The 24,302-nt window shown below is 50.6% G+C and overlaps 1 protein-coding gene across 2 annotated transcripts in view; it reads right to left on the reverse strand.

Moving 5' to 3' along the window:
- Positions 1 to 425: 425 nt before the first annotated feature.
- impact (impact RWD domain protein) overlaps positions 426 to 24,302 on the reverse strand; it is a 103,097-nt gene continuing 79,220 nt past the window's right edge. For both annotated transcript variants that reach the window (XM_072468512.1, XM_072468511.1), the window contains exons 9-11: positions 17,440 to 17,530; positions 5,253 to 5,387; positions 426 to 619 (exon numbers count right to left, since the gene is read on the reverse strand). In XM_072468512.1, coding sequence (XP_072324613.1) covers positions 560 to 619; positions 5,253 to 5,387; positions 17,440 to 17,530 — 286 coding nt within the window. In that variant the 3' untranslated portion in view covers positions 426 to 559. The remainder of the gene's footprint in view (positions 620 to 5,252; positions 5,388 to 17,439; positions 17,531 to 24,302) is intronic.

Genomic DNA, 24,302 nt, shown 5'->3' on the forward strand with positions numbered 1-24,302 from the left:
TAATGTTCTATGTTCTAATCTGTAATTTGCTCTCGGAGATCTGCCACGTACTGACCAGTACCCTTGATTCCTTTTGCAACTGTCTTGAGTGAGCAAAGCCTTCCATCTTTTGTTTAGAACTCACATACAGCTCGATATTTGCCAGCCATTTCAGAACATTAATCTACATGTATTTGAATATTACACACGGCATGAATTTTGCATGACGTTAAAGCACCTTCTTTAAATATTAATGCTGACGGGCAAAGCGCTTTTTACTCACGGCTTCAACTTTTGTTCCCGCTCCCGGGACTCCAGGGAAACTTAAAGCAAATAAATGTCTTGGTTTGAATTATCCTCTGGGACTGTGTAGCCAGAGGTAACCACAAGATTGTAAAGCTGCGAAGGCAAAGAAGCTTTTCATGAAATATGATAAAAAAGACAGGGGAGTTCAGCGTTCTTTTATTCTTGTTGTTCGATTGTTTCCAGATGGGGACTGGTTGACATGTTTTAAAACCCGCGTATTCGTGGCTCTCACACACGCTCATGCATTGTAAAATATCTGCGTCCTTCCCACTGATTAGTTTTGTTTTTTGCTCTTTGTTTTCTTCCTCTTTACCGTCGACCTTTGCCCCTCTTCCTGAAATAAAAAAAAACAAGACCTATTGATTCGATCAGCAGCGAGATGCTCGAAAGGTGCAGTTCAAGACACCGAACGCTAGGTGGCAGTGTGTACGGCGTGTGCGGGAGCAGCAAGTTGTGCCAAAGGGATATTGATGGATGGATGGAGTGATGGGGCTAAACTGTGGCAGACGTAGTACAATGTCGCCAAGTGTGGTCAGGAGAATCGATTGAAATATTTTCTTACTGGCGAGGGTGGAGCAGCTATGGGGGAAGCAGAGAGATTCGGGATTGCAGGGCAATCATTAGAAAAGCTCAAAACAATAATAATGGTAGGTCAGCCTTCAGGTCTCTCCCCACAAGGAGAAGTATCACCCCGTCAAGTTTGAGTGTGAAACAAGGTTACCCTAACCACCCGCTGAGTCTGCCTCCAAAGAACAAAGAAAAGTACAGCGCAGGAACAGGCCCTTCGGCCCTCCAAGCCTGTGCCGACCATGCTGCCCGTCTAAACTAAAATCGTCTGTACTTCCGGGGTCCGTATCCCTCTATTCCCATCCTAGTCATGTATTTGTCAAGATGCCCCTTAAATGTCACTATCGTCCCTGCTTCCACCACCTCCTCCGGCAGCGAGTTCCAGGCACCCAGTACCCTCTGTGTAAAAAAACTTACCTCGTACATCTACTCTAAACCTTGCCCCTCGCACCTTAAACCTATGCCCCTTAGTAATTGACCCCTCTACCCTGGGAAAAGGTCTCTGACTATCCACTCTGTCTATGCCCCTCATAATTTTGTAGGCCTCTTTCAGATCACCCCTCAACCTCCGTTGTTCCAGTGAGAACAGACCGAGTTTATTCAACCTCTCCTCACAGCTAATGCCCTCCATCCCAGGCAACATCCTGGTAAATCTCTTCTGCACCCTCTCCAAAGCCTCCACATCATTCTGGTAGTGTGGCAGCCAGAATTGAACACTATACTCCAAGTGTGGCCGAAGTAAGGTTCGATACAGCAACAACATGACTTGCCAATTTTTATACTCAATGCCCCGGCCAATGAAGGCAAGCATGCCATACGCCTTCTTGACTACCTTCTTCACCTGTGTTGCCCCTTTCAGTGACCTGTGGACCTGTACACCTAGATCTCTGACTGTCAATACTCTTGAGGGTTCTACCATTCACGGTATATTCCCTACCTGCATTAGATCTTCCAAAATGCATTACCTCACATTTGTCCGGATTAAACTCCGTCTGCCAGCTCTCCGCTCAAGTCTCCAAACGATCTAATCCAGCTGTATCCTCTGACAGTCCTCATCGCTATCCACAATTCCACCAACCTTTGTGTCGTCTGCAAACTTACTAATCAGACCAGTTACATTTTCCTCCAAATCATTTATATATACTACGAACAGCAAAGGTCCCAGCACTGATCCCTGCGGAACACCACTAGTCACAGCCCTCCAATCAGAAAAGCACCCTTCCATTACTACTCTCTGCCTAGCCAGTTCTGTATCCATCTTGCCAGCTCACCCCTGATCCCGTGTGACTTCACCTTTTGTACCAGCCTGCCATGAGGGACCTTTTCAAAGGCCTTACTGAAGTCCATATAGACACCATCCACTGCCGTACCTGCATCAATCATCTTTGTGACCTCCTCGAAAAACTCTATCAAGTTAGTGAGACACGACCTCCCCTTCACAAAACTGTGCTGCCTCTCGCTAATATGTCCACTTGCTTCCAAATGGGAATAGATCATGTCTCGAAGAATTCTCTCCAGTAATTTCCCTACCACTGACTAAGGCTCACCAGCCTGTAGTTCCCTGGATTATCCTTGCTACCCTTCTTAAACAGAGGAACAACATTGGCTATTCTCCAGTCTTCCTGGACATCACCTGAAGACAGTGATTTCTGTCAAGGCCTCAGCAATTTCCTCTCTAGCCTCCTTCAGTATTCTGGGGTAGATCCCATCAGGCCCTGGGGCCTATCTACAGTAATATTTTTCAACACGCCCAACACCTCGTCTTTTTGGATCTCAATGTGACCCAGGCTATCTACACACCCTTCTCCAGACCTAACATCCACCAATTCCTTCTCTTTGGTGAATACTGATGTAAAGTATTCATTTAGTACCTCGCCCATTTCCTCTGGCTCCACACATAGATTCCCTCCCCTGTCCTTCAGTGGGCCAACCCTTTCCCTGGCTACCCTCTTGCTTTTTATGTACGTGTAAAAAGCCTTGGGATTTTCCTTAACCCTATTTGCTAATGACTTTTCGTGACTCCTTTTAGCCCTCCTGACTCCTTGCTTAAGTTCCTTCCTACTTTCCTTATATTCCACACAGGCTTCGTCTGTTCCCAGCCTTTTAGCCCTGACAAATGCCTCCTTCTTCTTTTTGACGAGGCCTACAATATCTCTCGTTATCCAAGATTCCCGAAATTTGCAATATTTATCCTTCTTCCGCACAGGAACATGCCGGTCCTGAATTCCTTTCAACTGACATTTGAAAGCCTCCCACATGTCAGATGTTGATTTGCCCTCAAACACCCGCCCCCAATCTATGTTCTTCAGTTCCCACCTATTATTGTTATAATTAGCCTTCCCCCAATTTAGCACATTCACCCTAGGACCACTCTTATCCTTGTCCACCAGTACTTTAAAACTTGCTGAATTGTGGTCACTGTTCCCGAAATGCTCCCCAACTGAAACTTCTACTACCTGGCCGGGCTCATTCCCCAATACCAAGTCCAGTACCGCCCCTTCCCTAGTTGGACTATCTACGTATTGTTTTAAGAAGGCCGCCTTACAAACTCTGCCCCGTCCAAGCCCCTAGCACAAAGTGAGTCCCAGTCAATATTGGGGAAGTTAAAGTCTCCCATCACAACAAACCTGCTGCTTTTAGTCCTTTCCAAAATCTGTCTACCTATCTGCTCCTCTATCTCCCGCTGGCTGTTGAGTGACCTGTAGTAAACCCCGAACATTGTGACTGCACCCTTCTCTTTCCTGATCACTACCCATATAGCCTCACTGCCCTCTGAGGTGTCCTCCCGCAGTACAGCTGTGATATTCTCCCTAAGCAGTAGCGCAAATCTTCCACCGCATTCTCAGATAGTGCATTCCAGACGCTAACCACCCAGTGAGTCTGCCTCCACCACACTCTCAGACAGTACATTCCAGACCCTAACCACCCAGTGCGTCTGTCTCCACCACACTCTCAGACAGTACATTCCAGACCCTAACCACCCAGTGCGTCTGTCTCCACCACACTCTCAGACAGTACATTCCAGACCCTAACCACCCAGTGGGTCTGTCTCCACCACACTCTCAGACAGTACATTCCAGACCCTAACCACCCAGTGAGTCTGTCTCCACCACACTCTCAGACAGTACATTCCAGACCCTAACCACCCAGTGCGTCTGTCTCCACCACACTCTCAGACAGTACATTCCAGACCCTAACCACCCAGTGAGTTTGTCTCCACCACACTCTCAGACAGTACATTCCAGACCCTAACCACCCAGTGAGTCTGTCTCCACCGCACTCTCAGACAGTACATTCCAGACCCTAACCACCCAGTGCGTCTGTCTCCACCACACTCTCAGACAGTACATTCCAGACCCTAACCACCCAGTGAGTTTGTCTCCACCACACTCTCAGACAGTACATTCCAGACCCTAACCACCCAGTGAGTCTGTCTCCACCACACTCTCAGACAGTACATTCCAGACCCTAACCACTCGCTGTGTGAAAGTCTATTTCCGTCACTATCTTTTGCCAATCACCTTCTATCAATGTCCTCTGGTTCTCGACCCTTCCACCAATAGGAGCCGGTTCTCTCTATCTACTCTGACCAGATCCCTCCTGCTTTTGATCACCTCTAGCAAATCTCCTCTCAACCTTCTCCTCGCCAAGGAGTACAGCCCCATCTTTGCCAATCTATTCTCGTCCCTGAAGTTCCTCATTCCAGGAACCATCCTCTTAAATCTTTTGAGCATTCCCGAAATCGTCCTTCGAGCGCGGCGCCCAGAATTGGACACAATACCAATACACAATACTGGCTTAGGCCAAACCAGTGTTTTACTAAGGTTCATCATATCTTCCTTGCTTTTCATAGAAACAATGAATCCCTATAGTGCAGAGAAGGCCGTTCAGCCCATCGAGTCTGCACCGACCCTCTGAAAGAGCATCCTACCTAATCCTACCTATCCCCGAAACCCCACCTAACCTCTGGACACTAAGAGCAATGTACCATGGCCAACACACCTAACCCACACATCTTTGAAATGTGGGAGGAAACCGGAGCACCCGGAGGAAACCCACGCAGACGCGGGGAGAACGTAAAGACTCCGCACAGTCACTCAAAGTTGGAATCAAACCCGGGCCCCTGTCGCTGCGAGTCTATGCCTCTATTTTATAGTCCATTCCTCTATTTATAAAGGTCAGAACCCCATCAGCCTTTGTAAAAGCATTCCCCACCTGCCCTGCCACCTTCTGGTGTGCTTTCACCATTTGAAAGACCTCGATCATGTCGTCCCTCACTCTTCTGTCGCACAGCGAAAAGAGACCCAGTCTGTTCATTCGTTCCTAACAGTTATCCCCTCCCTCAGCCCTGGCATCACCAGCTCAGCCTGAACTATTGTGCATTATATGTTTAATCTTACTGCCAACTCGGTGTAGCCTTCATCCGCCAGCACATTCCGTGCGCAGTTACTGATGTGTTTGAAGCGATCGGGGCCAAGTAAGATACCCCCGTACCACCGGGAAACTACCACCAGCACATTGCGAGCATTTAATATCTGTTGAAACAAAACAATTTTTAAGAAAAGGACTTGCTCACTCTTTGTTGCAAATCATCAGGAAATATAATGGTTTTCCTTTGTTAATATCACTGTCGTTTTTTTCATGCACTGTGAAACAGGCTAGTGGGGGTGTGGTTATTGCAATTGGATAAGAGAGAAGTGACGAAGGTTCTAAAATAACAGTAAGATGTGGTTTTGATACATTAATGAACCAAGAGGAACAGCAATAAGAATTTATATACGGCAATAAAAGTAGATTTGAAGTGGCCTGTTTTAGTTCAAAGGGGGACATTTAGTTGTAAAAACTGTAAGTAAGTGAGGCAAGGGTAGGGTAACTTTACTTTTTAAAATAAAGAAGTTAAAGGAATGGAAAGAATTTGATCAGTTCTCAGAAAAGGGCATTTCAGAGAGACTGGTTCAAACAGTATAGGATGGAGCTTTCGGAGCACTGCTCATTCACCTGAGGAAGGAGCAGTGCTCCGAAAGCTAGTGTTTGAAACAAACCTGTTGGACTTTAACCTGGTGTTGTAAGACTTCTTACTGAGCATCTGTAAGGAGAGAAAAGAGCTAATATTTTGAGTCCAGATGACCTTTTGTCAAAGCTAAAAAGCATAGAAAGTGGGAGATATTTAGACTGTGGAATGAGAATGAAAGAGGAGTCATAGCCACAGAAACCAAGGGAACAGAGTGTTAATGGCAGTCCCCAGAGAGGACAAAAGGTGTGAAAGGCCAAACTGCAGAGAAATTAACATCAGAGAGTAAACTGTGACAGATGTAGATGTGGGGGGAGGGGGGGACACAAGGGTGGGAGTGAGGAAAAAGGGGGGAGGTGAAGCAAAGGGGAGAAAGGATAAGGAATGGGGGGGATAAGATAAGGGGAATGAGTGGGGGGAAACATATTTATAAAGAAAGACAAGAAAGGAATAAAAGGTAAAAGACAGCTAAAAGTTAAGGGGCTAGTTTAGCACAGTGGGCTAAACAGCTGGCTTGTAATGCAGAACAAGGCAGCAGCGCGAGTTCAATTCCCGTACCAGCCTCCCCGAACAGGCGCCGGAATGTGGCGACTAGGGGCTTTTCACAGTAACTTCATTGAAGCCTACTTGTGACAATAAGCGATTATTATTATGAAATGGAACCAGTTGTTGTCAGCCTCAGAGAATAACCCAAAAACACAACGGATTGCCTGGTAAAGATACTCGAGTTCTATAGATTGCTCCCAATAAGGCAAGGACAGGTCAGCGTGAGCGTAGTTTAAGTTAAGATCTTTTAGAACTGTTTCAAAGTACTGTGAAGCCATTCTTGTGTTTTAATATATTGTTAAAATAAACATTTGCAATAATATAAAATCATCACAATTAGTCAGGGACATAATTTCCTGATTTCAGAAATCCTCCTCATGCTATACAAATTGCTAAAGAAATGTTTGTGCAGCTACATACACAGCCCTGTTGCTGGTAGACATATCAATAACAGCTCAGATCAATTTGTAAAAATCTCACTTCAATAAATCATTGACTGGGCCCCTGCTGGATGAGTGGGTCCAATTCTGGGAACCACACTGCAGGCGGGGCCTGGAGCAAATAAGGAGAAACTGTTTCCAGTGACTGGAGAGTCGATAGCCAGAGGGATGCAGATTTCAGATAATTGAGGAAGAAATCTGGAGTGGGTGGGGGGGCGGGGGGGGTGGGGGGGGGGGGGGGGGGGGGGGAGACGGACAGTTCTTCTGCAGCTATTGAGATCTTTAAGGTGCTTTCTGAAATTGCTATTGTGGTAAACCACGGTATTGCATTGAATTGTATTGTGCATGCCTGGGCTTGTCCAGGTTGGCTCCGCCTGTGGCTTCTGTATAAAGGTGGCAAGTCTCCGCCTCCGGACCCAGTTTGGGTTCAGAGGCAGGAGGCTTGCTGTTTAGTGTATTAAAGCCTCAGTTACGTTCATCACTCGTCGTGTGTTATTGATGGTGTATCAGCTATGGAAACGGGTTCAGTGAGAACATTGCAAAGGGAAATATTAACAAGATAAATATTTGAAAAGGCTAAAACTTGCAGCGCTCTGGGGGAAAGAGCAGGGGCAGTAGGACAGAATGGTCTGCTCTTTCAAATGGACAACCACGGTGTCATGAGTTGATTGGCCATTTCCTTTATTCTGTCCAGAATGTGGGCGTCGCTGGCTACAGAGCTTGTTGCCCATTCATAATTGCTTGCCCACCAACGTCTTGAACTACTGCAGTCCAGGTGGTGTAGGAACATCAACAGTGCAGTCTGTGTGGATCAGGAACATCCACAGTGCAGTCTGTGTGGATCAGGAACACCCACAGTGCAGTCTGTGTGGATCAGGAACACCCACAGTGCAGTGTGTGTGGATCAGGAACACCCACAGTGCAGTCTGTGTGGATCAGGAACACCCACAGTGCAGTGTGTGTGGATCAGGAACATCCACAGTGCAGTCAGAGTGGATCAGGAACAGCCACAGTGCAGTGTGTGTGGATCAGGAACACCCACAGTGCAGTCAGTGTGGATCAGGAACACCCACAGTGCAGTGTGTGTGGATCAGGAACACCCACAGTGCAGTGTGTGTGGATCAGGAACATCCACAGTGCAGTCAGAGTGGATCAGGAACAGCCACAGTGCAGTGTGTGTGGATCAGGAACACCCACAGTGCAGTGTGTGTGGATCAGGAACACCCACAGTGCAGTCAGTGTGGATCAGGAACACCCACAGTGCAGTGTGTGTGGATCAGGAACACCCACAGTGCAGTCAGTGTGGATCAGGAACACCCACAGTGCAGTCAGTGTGGATCAGGAACACCCACAGTGCAGTCCGTGTGGATCAGGAACACTCACAGTGCAGTCTGTGTGGATCAGGAACACCCACAGTGCAGTCAGTGTGGATCAGGAACACCCCCAGTGCAGTGTGTGTGGATCAGGAACACTCACAGTGCAGTCGGTCTGGATCAGGAACACCCACAGTGCAGTCCGTGTGGATCAGGAACACCCACAGTGCAGTGTGTGTGGATCAGGAACACCCACAGTGCAGTGTGTGTGGATCAGGAACATCCACAGTACAGTGTGTGTGGATCAGGAACACCCACAGTGCAGTGTGTGTGGATCAGGAACACCCACAGTGCAGTGTGTGTGGATCAGGAACACCCACAGTGCAGTCTGTGTGGATCAGGAACACTCACAGTGCAGTCTGTGTGGATCAGGAACACCCACAGTGCAGTCTGTGTGGATCAGGAACACCCACAGTGCAGTGTGTGTAGATCAGGAACACCCACAGTGCAGTGTGTGTGGATCAGGAACACTCACAGTGCAGTCCGTGTGGATCAGGAACATCCACAGTGCAGTCTGTATGGATCAGGAACACCCACAGTGCAGTCTGTGTGGATCAGGAACACCCACAGTGCAGTGTGTGTGGATCAGGAACACCCACAGTGCAGTGTGTGTGGATCAGGAACACCCACAGTGCAGTCAGTGTGGATCAGGAACACCCACAGTGCAGTCAGTGTGGATCAGGAACACCCACAGTGCAGTCAGTGTGGATCAGGAACACCCACAGTGCAGTCTGTGTGGATCAGGAACACCCACAGTGCAGTCAGTGTGGATCAGGAACACTCACAGTGCAGTCAGTGTGGATCAGGAACACTCACAGTGCAGTCTGTGTGGATCAGGAACACCCACAGTGCAGTCTGTGTGGATCAGGAACACCCACAGCGCAGTCTGTGCGGATCAGGAACACCCACAGTGCAGTCTGTGGGGATCAGGAACACCCACAGTGCAGTGTGTGTGGATCAGGAACACCCACAGTGCAGTGTGTGTGGATCAGGAACACCCACAGTGCAGTGTGTGTGGATCAGGAACACCCACAGTGCAGTCCGTGTGGATCAGGAACACCCACAGTGCAGTGTGTGTGGATCAGGAACACCCACAGTGCAGTCTGTGCGGATCAGGAACACCCACAGTGCAGTCTGTGGGGATCAGGAACACCCACAGTGCAGTGTGTGTGGATCAGGAACACCCACAGTGCAGTCAGTGTGGATCAGGAACACCCACAGTGCAGTCAGTGTGGATCAGGAACACCCACAGTGCAGTCCGTGTGGATCAGGAACACTCACAGTGCAGTCTGTGTGGATCAGGAACACCCACAGTGCAGTCAGTGTGGATCAGGAACACCCCCAGTGCAGTGTGTGTGGATCAGGAACACCCACAGTGCAGTGTGTGTGGATCAGGAACACTCACAGTGCAGTGTGTGTGGATCAGGAACACCCACAGTGCAGTGTGTGTGGATCAGGAACACCCACAGTGCAGTCAGTGTGGATCAGGAACACCCACAGTGCAGTGTGTGTGGATCAGGAACACCCACAGTGCAGTCAGTGTGGATCAGGAACACCCACAGTGCAGTCAGTGTGGATCAGGAACACCCACAGTGCAGTCCGTGTGGATCAGGAACACTCACAGTGCAGTCTGTGTGGATCAGGAACACCCACAGTGCAGTCAGTGTGGATCAGGAACACCCCCAGTGCAGTGTGTGTGGATCAGGAACACTCACAGTGCAGTCGGTGTGGATCAGGAACACCCACAGTGCAGTCCGTGTGGATCAGGAACACCCACAGTGCAGTGTGTGTGGATCAGCAACACCCACAGTGCAGTGTGTGTGGATCAGGAACATCCACAGTACAGTGTGTGTGGATCAGGAACACCCACAGTGCAGTGTGTGTGGATCAGGAACACCCACAGTGCAGTGTGTGTGGATCAGGAACACCCACAGTGCAGTCCGTGTGGATCAGGAACACTCACAGTGCAGTCTGTGTGGATCAGGAACACCCACAGTGCAGTCTGTGTGGATCAGGAACACCCACAGTGCAGTGTGTGTAGATCAGGAACACCCACAGTGCAGTGTGTGTGGATCAGGAACACTCACAGTGCAGTGTGTGTGGATCAGGAACACCCACAGTGCAGTGTGTGTGGATCAGGAACACCCACAGTGCAGTCTGTGTGGATCAGGAACACCCACAGTGCAGTCTGTGTGGATCAGGAACACCCACAGTGCAGTGTGTGTGGATCAGGAACACCCACAGTGCAGTCTGTGTGGATCAGGAACACCCACAGTGCAGTGTGTGTGGATCAGGAACACCCACAGTGCAGTGTGTGTGGATCAGGAACACCCACAGTGCAGTCAGTGTGGATCAGGAACACCCACAGTGCAGTCTGTGTGGATCAGGAACACCCACAGTGCAGTCAGTGTGGATCAGGAACACTCACAGTGCAGTCAGTGTGGATCAGGAACACTCACAGTGCAGTCTGTGTGGATCAGGAACATCCACAGTGCAGTCTGTGTGGATCAGGAACACCCACAGTGCAGTCTGTGCGGATCAGGAACACCCACAGTGCAGTCTGTGGGGATCAGGAACACCCACAGTGCAGTGTGTGTGGATCAGGAACACCCACAGTGCAGTGTGTGTGGATCAGGAACACCCACAGTGCAGTGTGTGTGGATCAGGAACACCCACAGTGCAGTCAGTGTGGATCAGGAACACCCACAGTGCAGTCCGTGTGGATCAGGAACACCCACAGTGCAGTGTGTGGGGATCAGGAACACCCACAGTGCAGTGTGTGTAGATCAGGAACACCCACAGTGCAGTGTGTGTGGATCAGGAACACCCACAGTGCAGTGTGTGTGGATCAGGAACACCCACAGTGCAGTGTGTGTGGATCAGGAACACCCACAGTGCAGTGTGTGTGGATCAGGAACACCCACAGTGCAGTGTGTGTGGATCAGGAACACCCACAGTGCAGTGTGTGTGGATCAGGAACACCCACAGTGCAGTGTGTGTGGATCAGGAACACCCACAGTGCAGTGTGTGTGGATAAGGAACACCCACAGTGCAGTGTGTGTGGATCAGGAACACCCACAGTGCAGTCTGTGTGGATCAGGAACATTCACAGTGCAGTCTTTGTGGATCAGGAACACCCACAGTGCAGTGTGTGTGGATCAGGAACACCCACAGTGCAGTCCGTGTGGATCAGGAACACCCACAGTGCAGTGTGTGTGGATCAGGAACACCCACAGTGCAGTGTGTGTGGATCAGGAACACCCACAGTGCAGTCCGTGTGGATCAGGAACACCCACAGTGCAGTCAGTGTGGATCAGGAACACCCACAGTGCAGTCTGTGGGGATCAGGAACACTCACAGTGCAGTGTGTGTGGATCAGGAACACCCACAGTGCAGTCTGTGGGGATCAGGAACACTCATAGTGCAGTGTGTGTGGATCAGGAACACTCACAGTGCAGTGTGTGTGGATCAGGAACACTCACAGTGCAGTCCGTGTGGATCAGGAACACCCACAGTGCAGTGTGTGTGGATCAGGAACACCCACAGTGCAATCTGTGTGGATCAGGAACACCCACAGTGCAGTCCGTGTGGATCAGGAACACCCACAGTGCAGTGTGTGGGGATCAGGAACACCCACAGTGCAGTCAGTGTGGATCAGGAACACCCACAGTGCAGTCAGTGTGGATCAGGAACACCCACAGTGCAGTGTGTGGGGATCAGGAACACCCACAGTGCAGTCTGTGTGGATCAGGAACACCCACAGTGCAGTGTGTGGGGATCAGGAACACTCACAGTGCAGTGTGTGTGGATCAGGAACACCCACAGTGCAGTGTGTGTGGATCAGGAACACCCACAGTGCAGTGTGTGTGGATCAGGAACACTCACAGTGCAGTGTGTGTGGATCAGGAACACCCACAGTGCAGTGTGTGTGGATCAGGAACACCCACAGTGCAGTCAGTGTGGATCAGGAACACCCACAGTGCAGTGTGTGTGGATCAGGAACACCCACAGTGCAGTCAGTGTGGATCAGGAACACCCACAGTGCAGTCAGTGTGGATCAGGAACACCCACAGTGCAGTCCGTGTGGATCAGGAACACTCACAGTGCAGTCTGTGTGGATCAGGAACACCCACAGTGCAGTCAGTGTGGATCAGGAACACCCCCAGTGCAGTGTGTGTGGATCAGGAACACCCACAGTGCAGTCCGTGTGGATCAGGAACACTCACAGTGCAGTCTGTGTGGATCAGGAACACCCACAGTGCAGTCTGTGTGGATCAGGAACACCCACAGTGCAGTGTGTGTAGATCAGTAACACCCACAGTGCAGTGTGTGTGGATCAGGAACACTCACAGTGCAGTGTGTGTGGATCAGGAACACCCACAGTGCAGTGTGTGTGGATCAGGAACACCCACAGTGCAGTCTGTGTGGATCAGGAACACCCACAGTGCAGTCTGTGTGGATCAGGAACACCCACAGTGCAGTGTGTGTGGATCAGGAACACCCACAGTGCAGTCTGTGTGGATCAGGAACACCCACAGTGCAGTGTGTGTGGATCAGGAACACCCACAGTGCAGTGTGTGTGGATCAGGAACACCCACAGTGCAGTCAGTGTGGATCAGGAACACCCACAGTGCAGTCTGTGTGGATCAGGAACACCCACAGTGCAGTCAGTGTGGATCAGGAACACTCACAGTGCAGTCAGTGTGGATCAGGAACACTCACAGTGCAGTCTGTGTGGATCAGGAACACCCACAGTGCAGTCTGTGTGGATCAGGAACACCCACAGTGCAGTCTGTGCGGATCAGGAACACCCACAGTGCAGTCTGTGGGGATCAGGAACACCCACAGTGCAGTGTGTGTGGATCAGGAACACCCACAGTGCAGTGTGTGTGGATCAGGAACACCCACAGTGCAGTGTGTGTGGATCAGGAACACCCACAGTGCAGTCAGTGTGGATCAGGAACACCCACAGTGCAGTCCGTGTGGATCAGGAACACCCACAGTGCAGTGTGTGGGGATCAGGAACACCCACAGTGCAGTGTGTGTAGATCAGGAACACCCACAGTGCAGTGTGTGTGGATCAGGAACACCCACAGTGCAGTGTGTGTGGATCAGGAACACCCACAGTGCAGTGTGTGTGGATCAGGAACACCCACAGTGCAGTGTGTGTGGATCAGGAACACCCACAGTGCAGTGTGTGTGGATCAGGAACACCCACAGTGCAGTGTGTGTGGATCAGGAACACCCACAGTGCAGTGTGTGTGGATCAGGAACACCCACAGTGCAGTGTGTGTGGATAAGGAACACCCACAGTGCAGTGTGTGTGGATCAGGAACACCCACAGTGCAGTCTGTGTGGATCAGGAACACTCACAGTGCAGTCTTTGTGGATCAGGAACACCCACAGTGCAGTGTGTGTGGATCAGGAACACCCACAGTGCAGTCCGTGTGGATCAGGAACACCCACAGTGCAGTGTGTGTGGATCAGGAACACCCACAGTGCAGTGTGTGTGGATCAGGAACACCCACAGTGCAGTCCGTGTGGATCAGGAACACCCACAGTGCAGTCAGTGTGGATCAGGAACACCCACAGTGCAGTCTGTGGGGATCAGGAACACTCACAGTGCAGTGTGTGTGGATCAGGAACACCCACAGTGCAGTCTGTGGGGATCAGGAACACTCATAGTGCAGTGTGTGTGGATCAGGAACACTCACAGTGCAGTGTGTGTGGATCAGGAACACTCACAGTGCAGTCCGTGTGGATCAGGAACACCCACAGTGCAGTGTGTGTGGATCAGGAACACCCACAGTGCAATCTGTGTGGATCAGGAACACCCACAGTGCAGTCCGTGTGGATCAGGAACACCCACAGTGCAGTGTGTGGGGATCAGGAACACCCACAGTGCAGTCAGTGTGGATCAGGAACACCCACAGTGCAGTCAGTGTGGATCAGGAACACCCACAGTGCAGTGTGTGGGGATCAGGAACACCCACAGTGCAGTCTGTGTGGATCAGGAACACCCACAGTGCAGTGTGTGGGGATCAGGAACACTCACAGTGCAGTGTGTGTGGATCAGGAACACCCACAGTGCAGTGTGTGTGGATCAGGAACACCCACAGTGCAGTGTGTGTGGATCAGGAACACTCACAGTGCAGTGTGTGTGGATCAGGAACACCCACAGTGCAGTGTGTGTGGATCAGGAACACCCACAGTGCAGTCAGTGTGGATCAGGAACACCCACAGTGCAGTGTGTGTGGATCAGGAACACCCACAGTGCAGTCAGTGTGGATCAGGAACACCCACAGTGCAGTCAGTGTGGATCAGGAACACCCACAGTGCAGTCCGTGTGGATCAGGAACACTCACAGTGCAGTCTGTGTGGATCAGGAACACCCACAGTGCAGTCAGTGTGGATCAGGAACACCCCCAGTGCAGTGTGTGTGGATCAGGAACACTCACAGTGCAGTCGGTGTGGATCAGGAACACCCACAGTGCAGTCCGTGTGGATCAGGAACACCCACAGTGCAGTGTGTGTGGATCAGCAACACCCACAGTGCAGTGTGTGTGGATCAGGAACATCCACAGTACAGTGTGTGTGGATCAGGAACACCCACAGTGCAGTGTGTGTGGATCAGGAACACCCACAGTGCAGTGTGTGTGGATCAGGAACACCCACAGTGCAGTCCGTGTGGATCAGGAACACTCACAGTGCAGTCTGTGTGGATCAGGAACACCCACAGTGCAGTCTGTGTGGATCAGGAACACCCACAGTGCAGTGTGTGTAGATCAGGAACACCCACAGTGCAGTGTGTGTGGATCAGGAACACTCACAGTGCAGTGTGTGTGGATCAGGAACACCCACAGTGCAGTGTGTGTGGATCAGGAACACCCACAGTGCAGTCTGTGTGGATCAGGAACACCCACAGTGCAGTCTGTGTGGATCAGGAACACCCACAGTGCAGTGTGTGTGGATCAGGAACACCCACAGTGCAGTCTGTGTGGATCAGGAACACCCACAGTGCAGTGTGTGTGGATCAGGAACACCCACAGTGCAGTGTGTGTGGATCAGGAACACCCACAGTGCAGTCAGTGTGGATCAGGAACACCCACAGTGCAGTCTGTGTGGATCAGGAACACCCACAGTGCAGTCAGTGTGGATCAGGAACACTCACAGTGCAGTCAGTGTGGATCAGGAACACTCACAGTGCAGTCTGTGTGGATCAGGAACACCCACAGTGCAGTCTGTGTGGATCAGGAACACCCACAGTGCAGTCTGTGCGGATCAGGAACACCCACAGTGCAGTCTGTGGGGATCAGGAACACCCACAGTGCAGTGTGTGTGGATCAGGAACACCCACAGTGCAGTGTGTGTGGATCAGGAACACCCACAGTGCAGTGTGTGTGGATCAGGAACACCCACAGTGCAGTCAGTGTGGATCAGGAACACCCACAGTGCAGTCCGTGTGGATCAGGAACACCCACAGTGCAGTGTGTGGGGATCAGGAACACCCACAGTGCAGTGTGTGTAGATCAGGAACACCCACAGTGCAGTGTGTGTGGATCAGGAACACCCACAGTGCAGTGTGTGTGGATCAGGAACACCCACAGTGCAGTGTGTGTGGATCAGGAACACCCACAGTGCAGTGTGTGTGGATAAGGAACACCCACAGTGCAGTGTGTGTGGATCAGGAACACCCACAGTGCAGTGTGTGTGGATAAGGAACACCCACAGTGCAGTCTGTGTGGATCAGGAACACTCACAGTGCAGTCTTTGTGGATCAGGAACACCCACAGTGCAGTGTGTGTGGATCAGGAACACCCACAGTGCAGTCCGTGTGGATCAGGAACACCCACAGTGCAGTGTGTGTGGATCAGGAACACCCACAGTGCAGTGTGTGTGGATCAGGAACACCCACAGTGCAGTCCGTGTGGATCAGGAACACCCACAGTGCAGTCTGTGGGGATCAGGAACACTCACAGTGCAGTGTGTGTGGATCAGGAACACCCACAGTGCAGTCTGTGTGGATCAGGAACACTCACAGTGCAGTGTGTGTGGATCAGGAACACCCACAGTGCAGTCAGTGTGGATCAGGAACACCCACAGTGCAGTCTGTGGGGATCAGGAACACTCACAGTGCAGTGTGTGTGGATCAGGAACACCCACAGTGCAGTCAGTGTGGATCAGGAACACCCACAGTGCAGTCTGTGGGGATCAGGAACACTCACAGTGCAGTGTGTGTGGATCAGGAACACCCACAGTGCAGTCTGTGGGGATCAGGAACACTCATAGTGCAGTGTGTGTGGATCAGGAACACTCACAGTGCAGTGTGTGTGGATCAGGAACACTCACAGTGCAGTCCGTGTGGATCAGGAACACCCACAGTGCAGTGTGTGTGGATCAGGAACACCCACAGTGCAATCTGTGTGGATCAGGAACACCCACAGTGCAGTCCGTGTGGATCAGGAACACCCACAGTGCAGTGTGTGGGGATCAGGAACACCCACAGTGCAGTCAGTGTGGATCAGGAACACCCACAGTGCAGTCAGTGTGGATCAGGAACACCCACAGTGCAGTGTGTGGGGATCAGGAACACCCACAGTGCAGTCTGTGTGGATCAGGAACACCCACAGTGCAGTGTGTGTGGATCAGGAACACCCACAGTGCAGTCCGTGTGGATCAGGAACACTCACAGTGCAGTCTGTGTGGATCAGGAACACCCACAGTGCAGTGTGTGTGGATCAGGAACACCCACAGTGCAGTGTGTGTGGATCAGGAACACCCACAGTGCAGTCTGTGTGGATCAGGAACACCCACAGTGCAGTCTGTGTGGATCAGGAACACTCACAGTGCAGTGTGTGTGGATCAGGAACACTCACAGTGCAGTCTGTGTGGATCAGGAACACCCACAGTGCAGTCCGTGTGGATCAGGAACACTCACAGTGCAGTCCGTGTGGATCAGGAACACTCACAGTGCAGTCTGTGTGGATCAGGAACACCCACAGTGCAGTCCGTGTGGATCAGGAACACTCACAGTGCAGTCCGTGTGGATCAGGAACACTCACAGTGCAGTCTGTGTGGATTAAGGTTCTCCTAATCCATCCTCACCGAGAGTGGAAACTGATACAGCGATGGAACAGAATTTGATTGTTTGACAGTAAAACGCCACAATAAGAACAGACTTGCAACATTCCTGTGCAATGTTCCGACGCATCGTTACCTGCAGCAGATGCAGCAGACGTCCGCCGGCTGCAGTTTCTCCATCATCTTCACAGTCTTGCAGGAAGGTCTGTTTGTCCTCGCAGTATATCCTGAACAATTAATGCTCACACTTTAGTCATCCTTTCGAATAGATCACTCAGGACATAACTAGGAATGGACATTTTAGCTTCTGCTCTGCTGTCACTTGGAGCACAGAATCAGCAACAGCAAAGTGAACAAATTAATTTTACAAAATCGATCTTTAACACCGGCAAATTCAAGAACAGCAAAGATCGGAGTAGGAATAGACCACTCGGCCAATCGAGCCTGTTCCCCGCTCAGTACCATCCTGTTAATCCTTGGCTTCAACCCCATTTACCCACCCACTCCGCATAGCCCTTAATTTCCCGCGAGGCTAAAACTCTGCCTGTCCCACAGCCTTAAGTATATTCAATGATGGAGCTTCCCAAACCCTCCCCGGCGGAGAATTCTAAAGATTCACAACCCTCTGAGGGAAGAAATTTCCCCTGATCTCATTAGTAGGGGGAGTGTGTTGAGATTGTTGGCAGACAGGAAACAAGTTTCACAGGTGGGCGCAACATCGAGGGCCGAAGGGCCTGTACTGCGCTGTAATGTTCTATGTTCTAAGTAGTAGGAAAAAAGGGTATTTTTCCGGATGGTAGGCAGTGACCAGTGGGGTACCGCAGGGATCCATGCTGGGACCCCAGCTATTCTCAATATAGATTAATGATTTAGATGAGGGACCTAATCTTCAAATTTTCAGATGACAAGTTGTGTGGGAGGGTGAGCTGTGAGGAGGATGCAGAGATCTTTCAGCGTGATTTGGACAGGTTGAGTGAGAGGGAAAATGAATGGCAGATGGACTATAATTTGGATAAATGGGAGGTCATCCAATTTGGTAGCAAAAACGAGAAGGCAGAATATTATCTGAATGGCCATAAATTGCTAGAGGATTTGAGTACAGAACGGAGGTCTTGCTGCAATTATTCAGGGCCTTAGTGAAGCCACCCCTGGGATATTGGGTACAGTTTTGGAGGGGCTGCGACCATTGGAACCTGGTAGAACAGGTTTCCATGGGTCTAGGTGGTGTGTAAAGTGGGGGGTGGGGACCGATACTGGGTGAGGTGTTTACGGGAGGAAGTGGATGGGGGGTGGGGGGTGGGCGGGGGGGGGGGGGGGGGGGGGAGGTTTTGATGGTAACAATGGGACGGGGACGGGGATCAAGCCCAATGGGCAGGGCCTGGAGTCATGATGATGGCGGATAGGAAAGGCGGGGTGGGGGGTGGGGCCTGAGAGAAGCCCGGTTTGGATAGTTACGCGGAATGTGAGGGGGTTTGTCGGAGGGAGCGTTTCAGTGTCATCTCGGGGGTAGTGCTTGTGAACCAGGACCTCTAGAAGCCATTTTCGGGGTGTCGGACTGGCTTGGGCGGCAGGCGGGGGCAGATGTTTTTAGCCTTTGCCTCGCTGATTGCCCGCAGACGGGTCCTGTTGAGGTGGAGGCCAGCTTCTCCACCCTGTGACACGGCTTGGCGGGTGGGGGGGTTATTGTTGACTTTGGTTGCACTGTTTACGGATTGATTGCTAATTTGTGTTTTTTACCTGGAATGTAGAATGGAGTTTAATGTAGAGAAGTGTGAGGTGATTCACTTTGGAAGGAATAACAGGAATGCGGAATATTTGGCTAATGGTAAAGTTCTTGAAAGTGTGGATGAGCAGAGGGATCTAGGTGTCCATGTACATAGATCCCTGAAAGTTGCCACCCAGGTTGATAGGGTTGTGAAGAAGGCCTATGGAGTGTTGGCCTTTATTGGTAGAGGGATTGAGTTCCGGAGTCGGGAGGTCATGTTGCAGCTGTACAGAACTCTGGTACGGCCGCATTTGGAGTATTGCGTACAGTTCTGGTCACCGCATTATAGGAAGGACGTGGAGGCTTTGGAGCGGGTGCAGAGGAGATTTACCAGGATGTTGCCTGGTATGGAGGGAAAATCTTATGAGGAAAGGCTGATGGACTTGAGGTTGTTTTCGTTGGAGAGAAGAAGGTTAAGAGGAGACTTAATAGAGGCATACAAAATGATCAGGGGGTTGGATAGGGTGGACAGTGAGAGCCTTCTCCCGCGGATGGATATGGCTGGCACGAGGGGACATAACTTTAAACTGAGGGGTAATAGATATAGGACAGAGGTCAGAGGTAGGTTCTTTACGCAAAGAGTAGTGAGGCCGTGGAATGCCCTACCTGCTACAGTGGTGAACTCGCCAACATTGAGGGCATTTAAAAGTTTATTGGATAAACATATGGATGATAATGGCATAGTGTAGGTTGGATGGCTTTTGTTTCGGTGCAACATCGTGGGCCGAAGGGCCTGTACTGCGCTGTATTGTTCTATGTTCTATGTACTGGTGGATGTTTTGGTCTGTATATTGAGTGGGGGGGGGGGGGGGGGCATGGTCTGTTTTAAAAGCCAGCGATTTAGCCCAGTGTGCTAAACCAGCCCCTGAAAATGGTGAAAATGAGGAGAATAAAAAGATTTTAAAAAGATTTGCCTCCTATTCTTCTAAACTTCAGAGAACAGAGACCCAATTCACTCAGCCTCTCATCGTAGGACAACTCCCTCATCCCACAGAACAACCTGGTGAACCTTCGCTGTATGGCCTCCAATGCAATAAAAGTGCTAATGATAGGTTTCTTTACTCTGCAACTTTAACACACACAAATGCCCCAACTTGCATCACTGATGCTCTTGGAATTTTTCTTCGCAGTTGGATGCTATTCACTAGGTCAGTCAGGAATACAATGTATTGAGATTATGAATCTAGACCCCATTGAAACTGCTGTTTACAGTGGTTATCTGAACTTTATCACTGCCACTCTCAAGAAATAAGAGCATAAACTCAGGGAACATGATCACCACCAAGATCCCTCCAGGCCACACACCATCCCAATTTAGGAACAGAAATAGGCCATTTAGCCCCCCCCGATCCAGCTGCACTGACCTATGAGATCGTAGCTACGAGATGCAAGATGCTTACCTCATTATTTAAATTTGTTCCAGGGATGTGGGCTTTGCTGGCCAGGCCAACATTTTTATTGCACATCCCTACTTGCCCTTGAGAAGGTTGCGGGGAGCTAACTTCTTGAACCCGCTGCAGTCCATGGGGTGTAGGTACACCCACTGTGCTGTCAGGGACAGAGTTCCAGGATTTTGACCCAGCGACAGTGAAGGAACAGCGATATATTTTGAAGTCAGGATGGTGAGTGACTGGGAGGGGAACCTCCAGGTGGTGGGGTTCTCAGGTATCTGCTGCCCTTGTCCTTCTAGGTGGTAGAGGTCGGTGTTTGGAAGGTGCTGTCAACAAAGAACAATACAGCACAGGAACAGGCCCTTCGGCCCTCCAAGCCTGCGCCGACCATGGTACCTGCCTAAACTAAAACCGTACGCACTTACGGAGTCCGTATCTTTCCATTCCCACCCTACTCATATATTTCTCCAGATGCCCCTTAAATGCCGCTATCGAACCTGCTCCCACCCCCTCCCCAGGCAGCGCGTTCCATATATTTACCACACTCTGTGTAAAAAACTTGCCTCGCACATCTGTTCTAAACTTTTCCCCATGCACTTTAAACCTATGTCCCCTAGTACTTGACTCTCCTACCCTAGGAAAGAGCATCTGACTATCCACTCAGTCCATGGCACTCATAATCTTGTAGACCTCTATCAGGTCGCCTCTCAACCTCCGTCGTTCCAGTGAGAACAGACCGAGTTTATCTAACCTCTCCTCATAGCTGTCAAAGGAACCTTGGTGAGTTACTGCAGTGCATCTTGTAGATGGTACACACGGCTGGTACTCTGCATTAGTGCAGGAGGGAGTGAATGTTTAAGGTGGTGGATGGGATGTCAATCCAGCGGCTGCTTTGTCGTGGATGGTGTCGAGCTTTTGAGTGTTGTTTGAGCTGGTGTGTCGTATGCTGTCCACCAGCACCAAGAACACCATGCCCATGAACGGGCCAGCAGGGGCACCGTGGACCCTGGTCATTCCCAGGGATGAAGGGTGGCAAAGATTGCTGCATTTGGCAAGGGTGGCACTGTTGCACCAGTTCTTCAATTGCTTTGTCTATGCCTGGCCACCAGACGTAACTGCACGCCAATATCTTCATCTCTGTCTGCTCTGGGTGGCCCCTTGAAGGAGGGGCCCCCGGCCTGAGGCGGGGCGACCACCCGTGATCCCCACAGAATCACGCCGTCTTCACATGTCAACTCGCCCTGATGCCCTCAGGGCCTCAGCTGTTCAGACTTCTCATAATGCCAGTACCGCGAGCCAGACGGTATCATTGACCGTTGAAAGAATAGTCTCTCTTCGGGTCCAGTTGCGGGACGTGGCTCGCGGACACTGGCACATTATGCAGGAGGTTTAAAGTCAGAATGATCTCCTGGGGTTCAGGGGTGGTGGCTGGATGCTCTACGACAGTAGCTGCTGACATAATGCATCCGTGTTAGCAACTTGCATCCTGGGCCGGTGCTCGATTGTATAACTGAAAGCTGCCAACAGCAATGACCAATGATGCACCCTCGCCCAGGCTGTGGGCAGTGTGGGCTTATGTCCCCTAACTAGCTAAATAATGGCTTGTGGTCAATCACTATGTCAAACCGTCGACCACACGCATACTGGTGGGATTTCTTTCCACCGAATATAACCGCCAAGCCCTCCTTCTCAATCTAGGCCTAGTTTTGTGTTGTTTCAGAAAGTGTCCTTGAGGCAAGGGCGATAGGGCGTTCCGTAAAGTCTACCATTTTGTAGGATAAAACGGCCCCCCATGCCGTAAGGGGACGCATCAATGGCGGTATGATGCCACAGTGGTCCGCACTGCTGCCTCACAGCGCCAGGGGCACGGGTTCAATTCCGGCCTCGGGTCACTGTCCGTGTGGAGTCTGCACGGTCTCCCCGTGTTTGCGTGGGTTTCCTCCGGGTGCTCCGGTTTCCTCCCACAGTCCAAACGTGTGCAGGTTATGCGGACTGGCCATGCTAAATTGCCCCTTAGTGTCCAAAGGTTAGCTGGGGTTATGGGCATAGGGTGGGGTGTGGGCGGAGAAGAGTGCTCTTTCGGAGGGTCAGTGCAGACTCGATGGGCCGAGTGGCCTCCTTATGCACTGTCGGGATTGTTATGGGCCAGGGTTTAGAGAACCCCAAAGTGTATCATGGAGTTCACCTGACCCACAACGTTTACTAGATTGTGGTATGGGGAGCACACGGCCCACTCTCCAGGTGTGGGACAGCAGAAATGGAAAAATATTTTTAAAAACAAAATAATGTTTATTCTATGAACTCAAGTTAACCTTTTTAAAACAAAGTGAATATCTTAGCAACCATTAATTTAAAGATAACCCCCAAAGAATACAACACTAAGTAACCTGTATGCTGTCCTTCTACATCCAAAAGACTAAACAAACCTTTAAACAGAAGCACATCAGGGTTTACATTCAACACTGAAAACATTTAAATTTCTGAATTCACCAAATGATTAAGATAGTCCTTCATGGCAGAGAGCTCAGCAGTACAGCTGCTTTGGCTGACTTCAGCTGCAACAACCTGAAAAACAAAACCAAAAAGACAGACACACCCAAGCTTTTCTCAAACTGAAACTAAAAAGCAGAACCAGAGCCCAGCTCCACCCACACTCTGACATCACTGCAGTAACATGAGCGGCTGACCATTTCGTAAAGCGACAGTCTCATGGCAGGATTCTATGTGGAAGTACGATTGGTTTTCCTGGGTCAAAATGCAGCAGGAGGTTTGGGGGCAGTAATGTTTGCTTCACAACTCAGGAGGCCCCTCTTGGTGCTCTCTCCATTGTCACTGCTGATTCCTCGTTAGTCGCTGGTGCAATTGTGCCAGTTGCGGCATATTCAAAATAAACCTTCCACAGTAATTGACCGTACTGAGGAAGGGTTGGAGCTCACTGACATTTTTGGGTGCAGGGACGTCTCATATGGCCTTGACCTTTTCTTCCAGGACATGCAACACTAATGCATAAGTGCAAAATCCCAGGTGCGTCACCTGAAAAGACCATTTTTCACGTCCGAGGCAATCTCCTGCGTCCCAAAACCTCTTTAATACTTCCTCTAGGCTGGCCATGTGTTTGTCTGGTGTAGTGCCGGTGACTACCACATCATCAAGATAAACCATCACTGTGGGAATTCCCTGCAGAAGATTTTCCATTGTGCGCTGCAAGTTAGAGCAGGCTGAAGCGATGCCGAACGGCAGTCCAGTCTGGAACACTGGAAGAGGCCTTTGTGGGTACTGATTGAGGCAAACCTCGAGACTCCTCATCCAGCTCCAGCTTCAGGTAGGTGTTACTGAGGTCCAACTTTCCATAGGTGAGGTCCCCCGCCAGCTTGGCGCAGAGGTCCTCGATTCGGGGTTTACCAATCAACCTGGGCCGCCTGATTTATAGTCAGCTTATAGACCCCACAATCCTTACTAAATGATCAGGTTTCAGGACAGGTACAATCGGCGTCACCCATGCTAAAAACTGAACCGGTTTGATTGTCCCCAGCTCCTCCAATCTCTTTAGCTCCACATCAACATTCTGAGGCATTGCGTACGGCACTGGTCTGTGTTATCTAATTCTTAATCCCCCACTTTAACTTGCCACCACCCTCTTTGTTTGAGATGGTTGCCTTTAAGCAGAGCATTCTTCGAAGTAGCTTTCAGATCCAGGTCTCTGTTTTGCAGCCGGTAACGGGTTCCCGGTAGATTTGTCCATTCAGCGTCTCTGTAGGTTCACAAATACATCAACTCACAGGCTTTCTGGAGAGAGAGAGAGACAGAGAGAGAGAGACAAGGAGAGAGAGAGAGAGAGACAGC

The sequence above is a fragment of the Scyliorhinus torazame genome, chromosome 11 (genome assembly GCF_047496885.1).
Source record: "Scyliorhinus torazame isolate Kashiwa2021f chromosome 11, sScyTor2.1, whole genome shotgun sequence".
Taxonomy (NCBI): domain Eukaryota; kingdom Metazoa; phylum Chordata; class Chondrichthyes; order Carcharhiniformes; family Scyliorhinidae; genus Scyliorhinus; species Scyliorhinus torazame.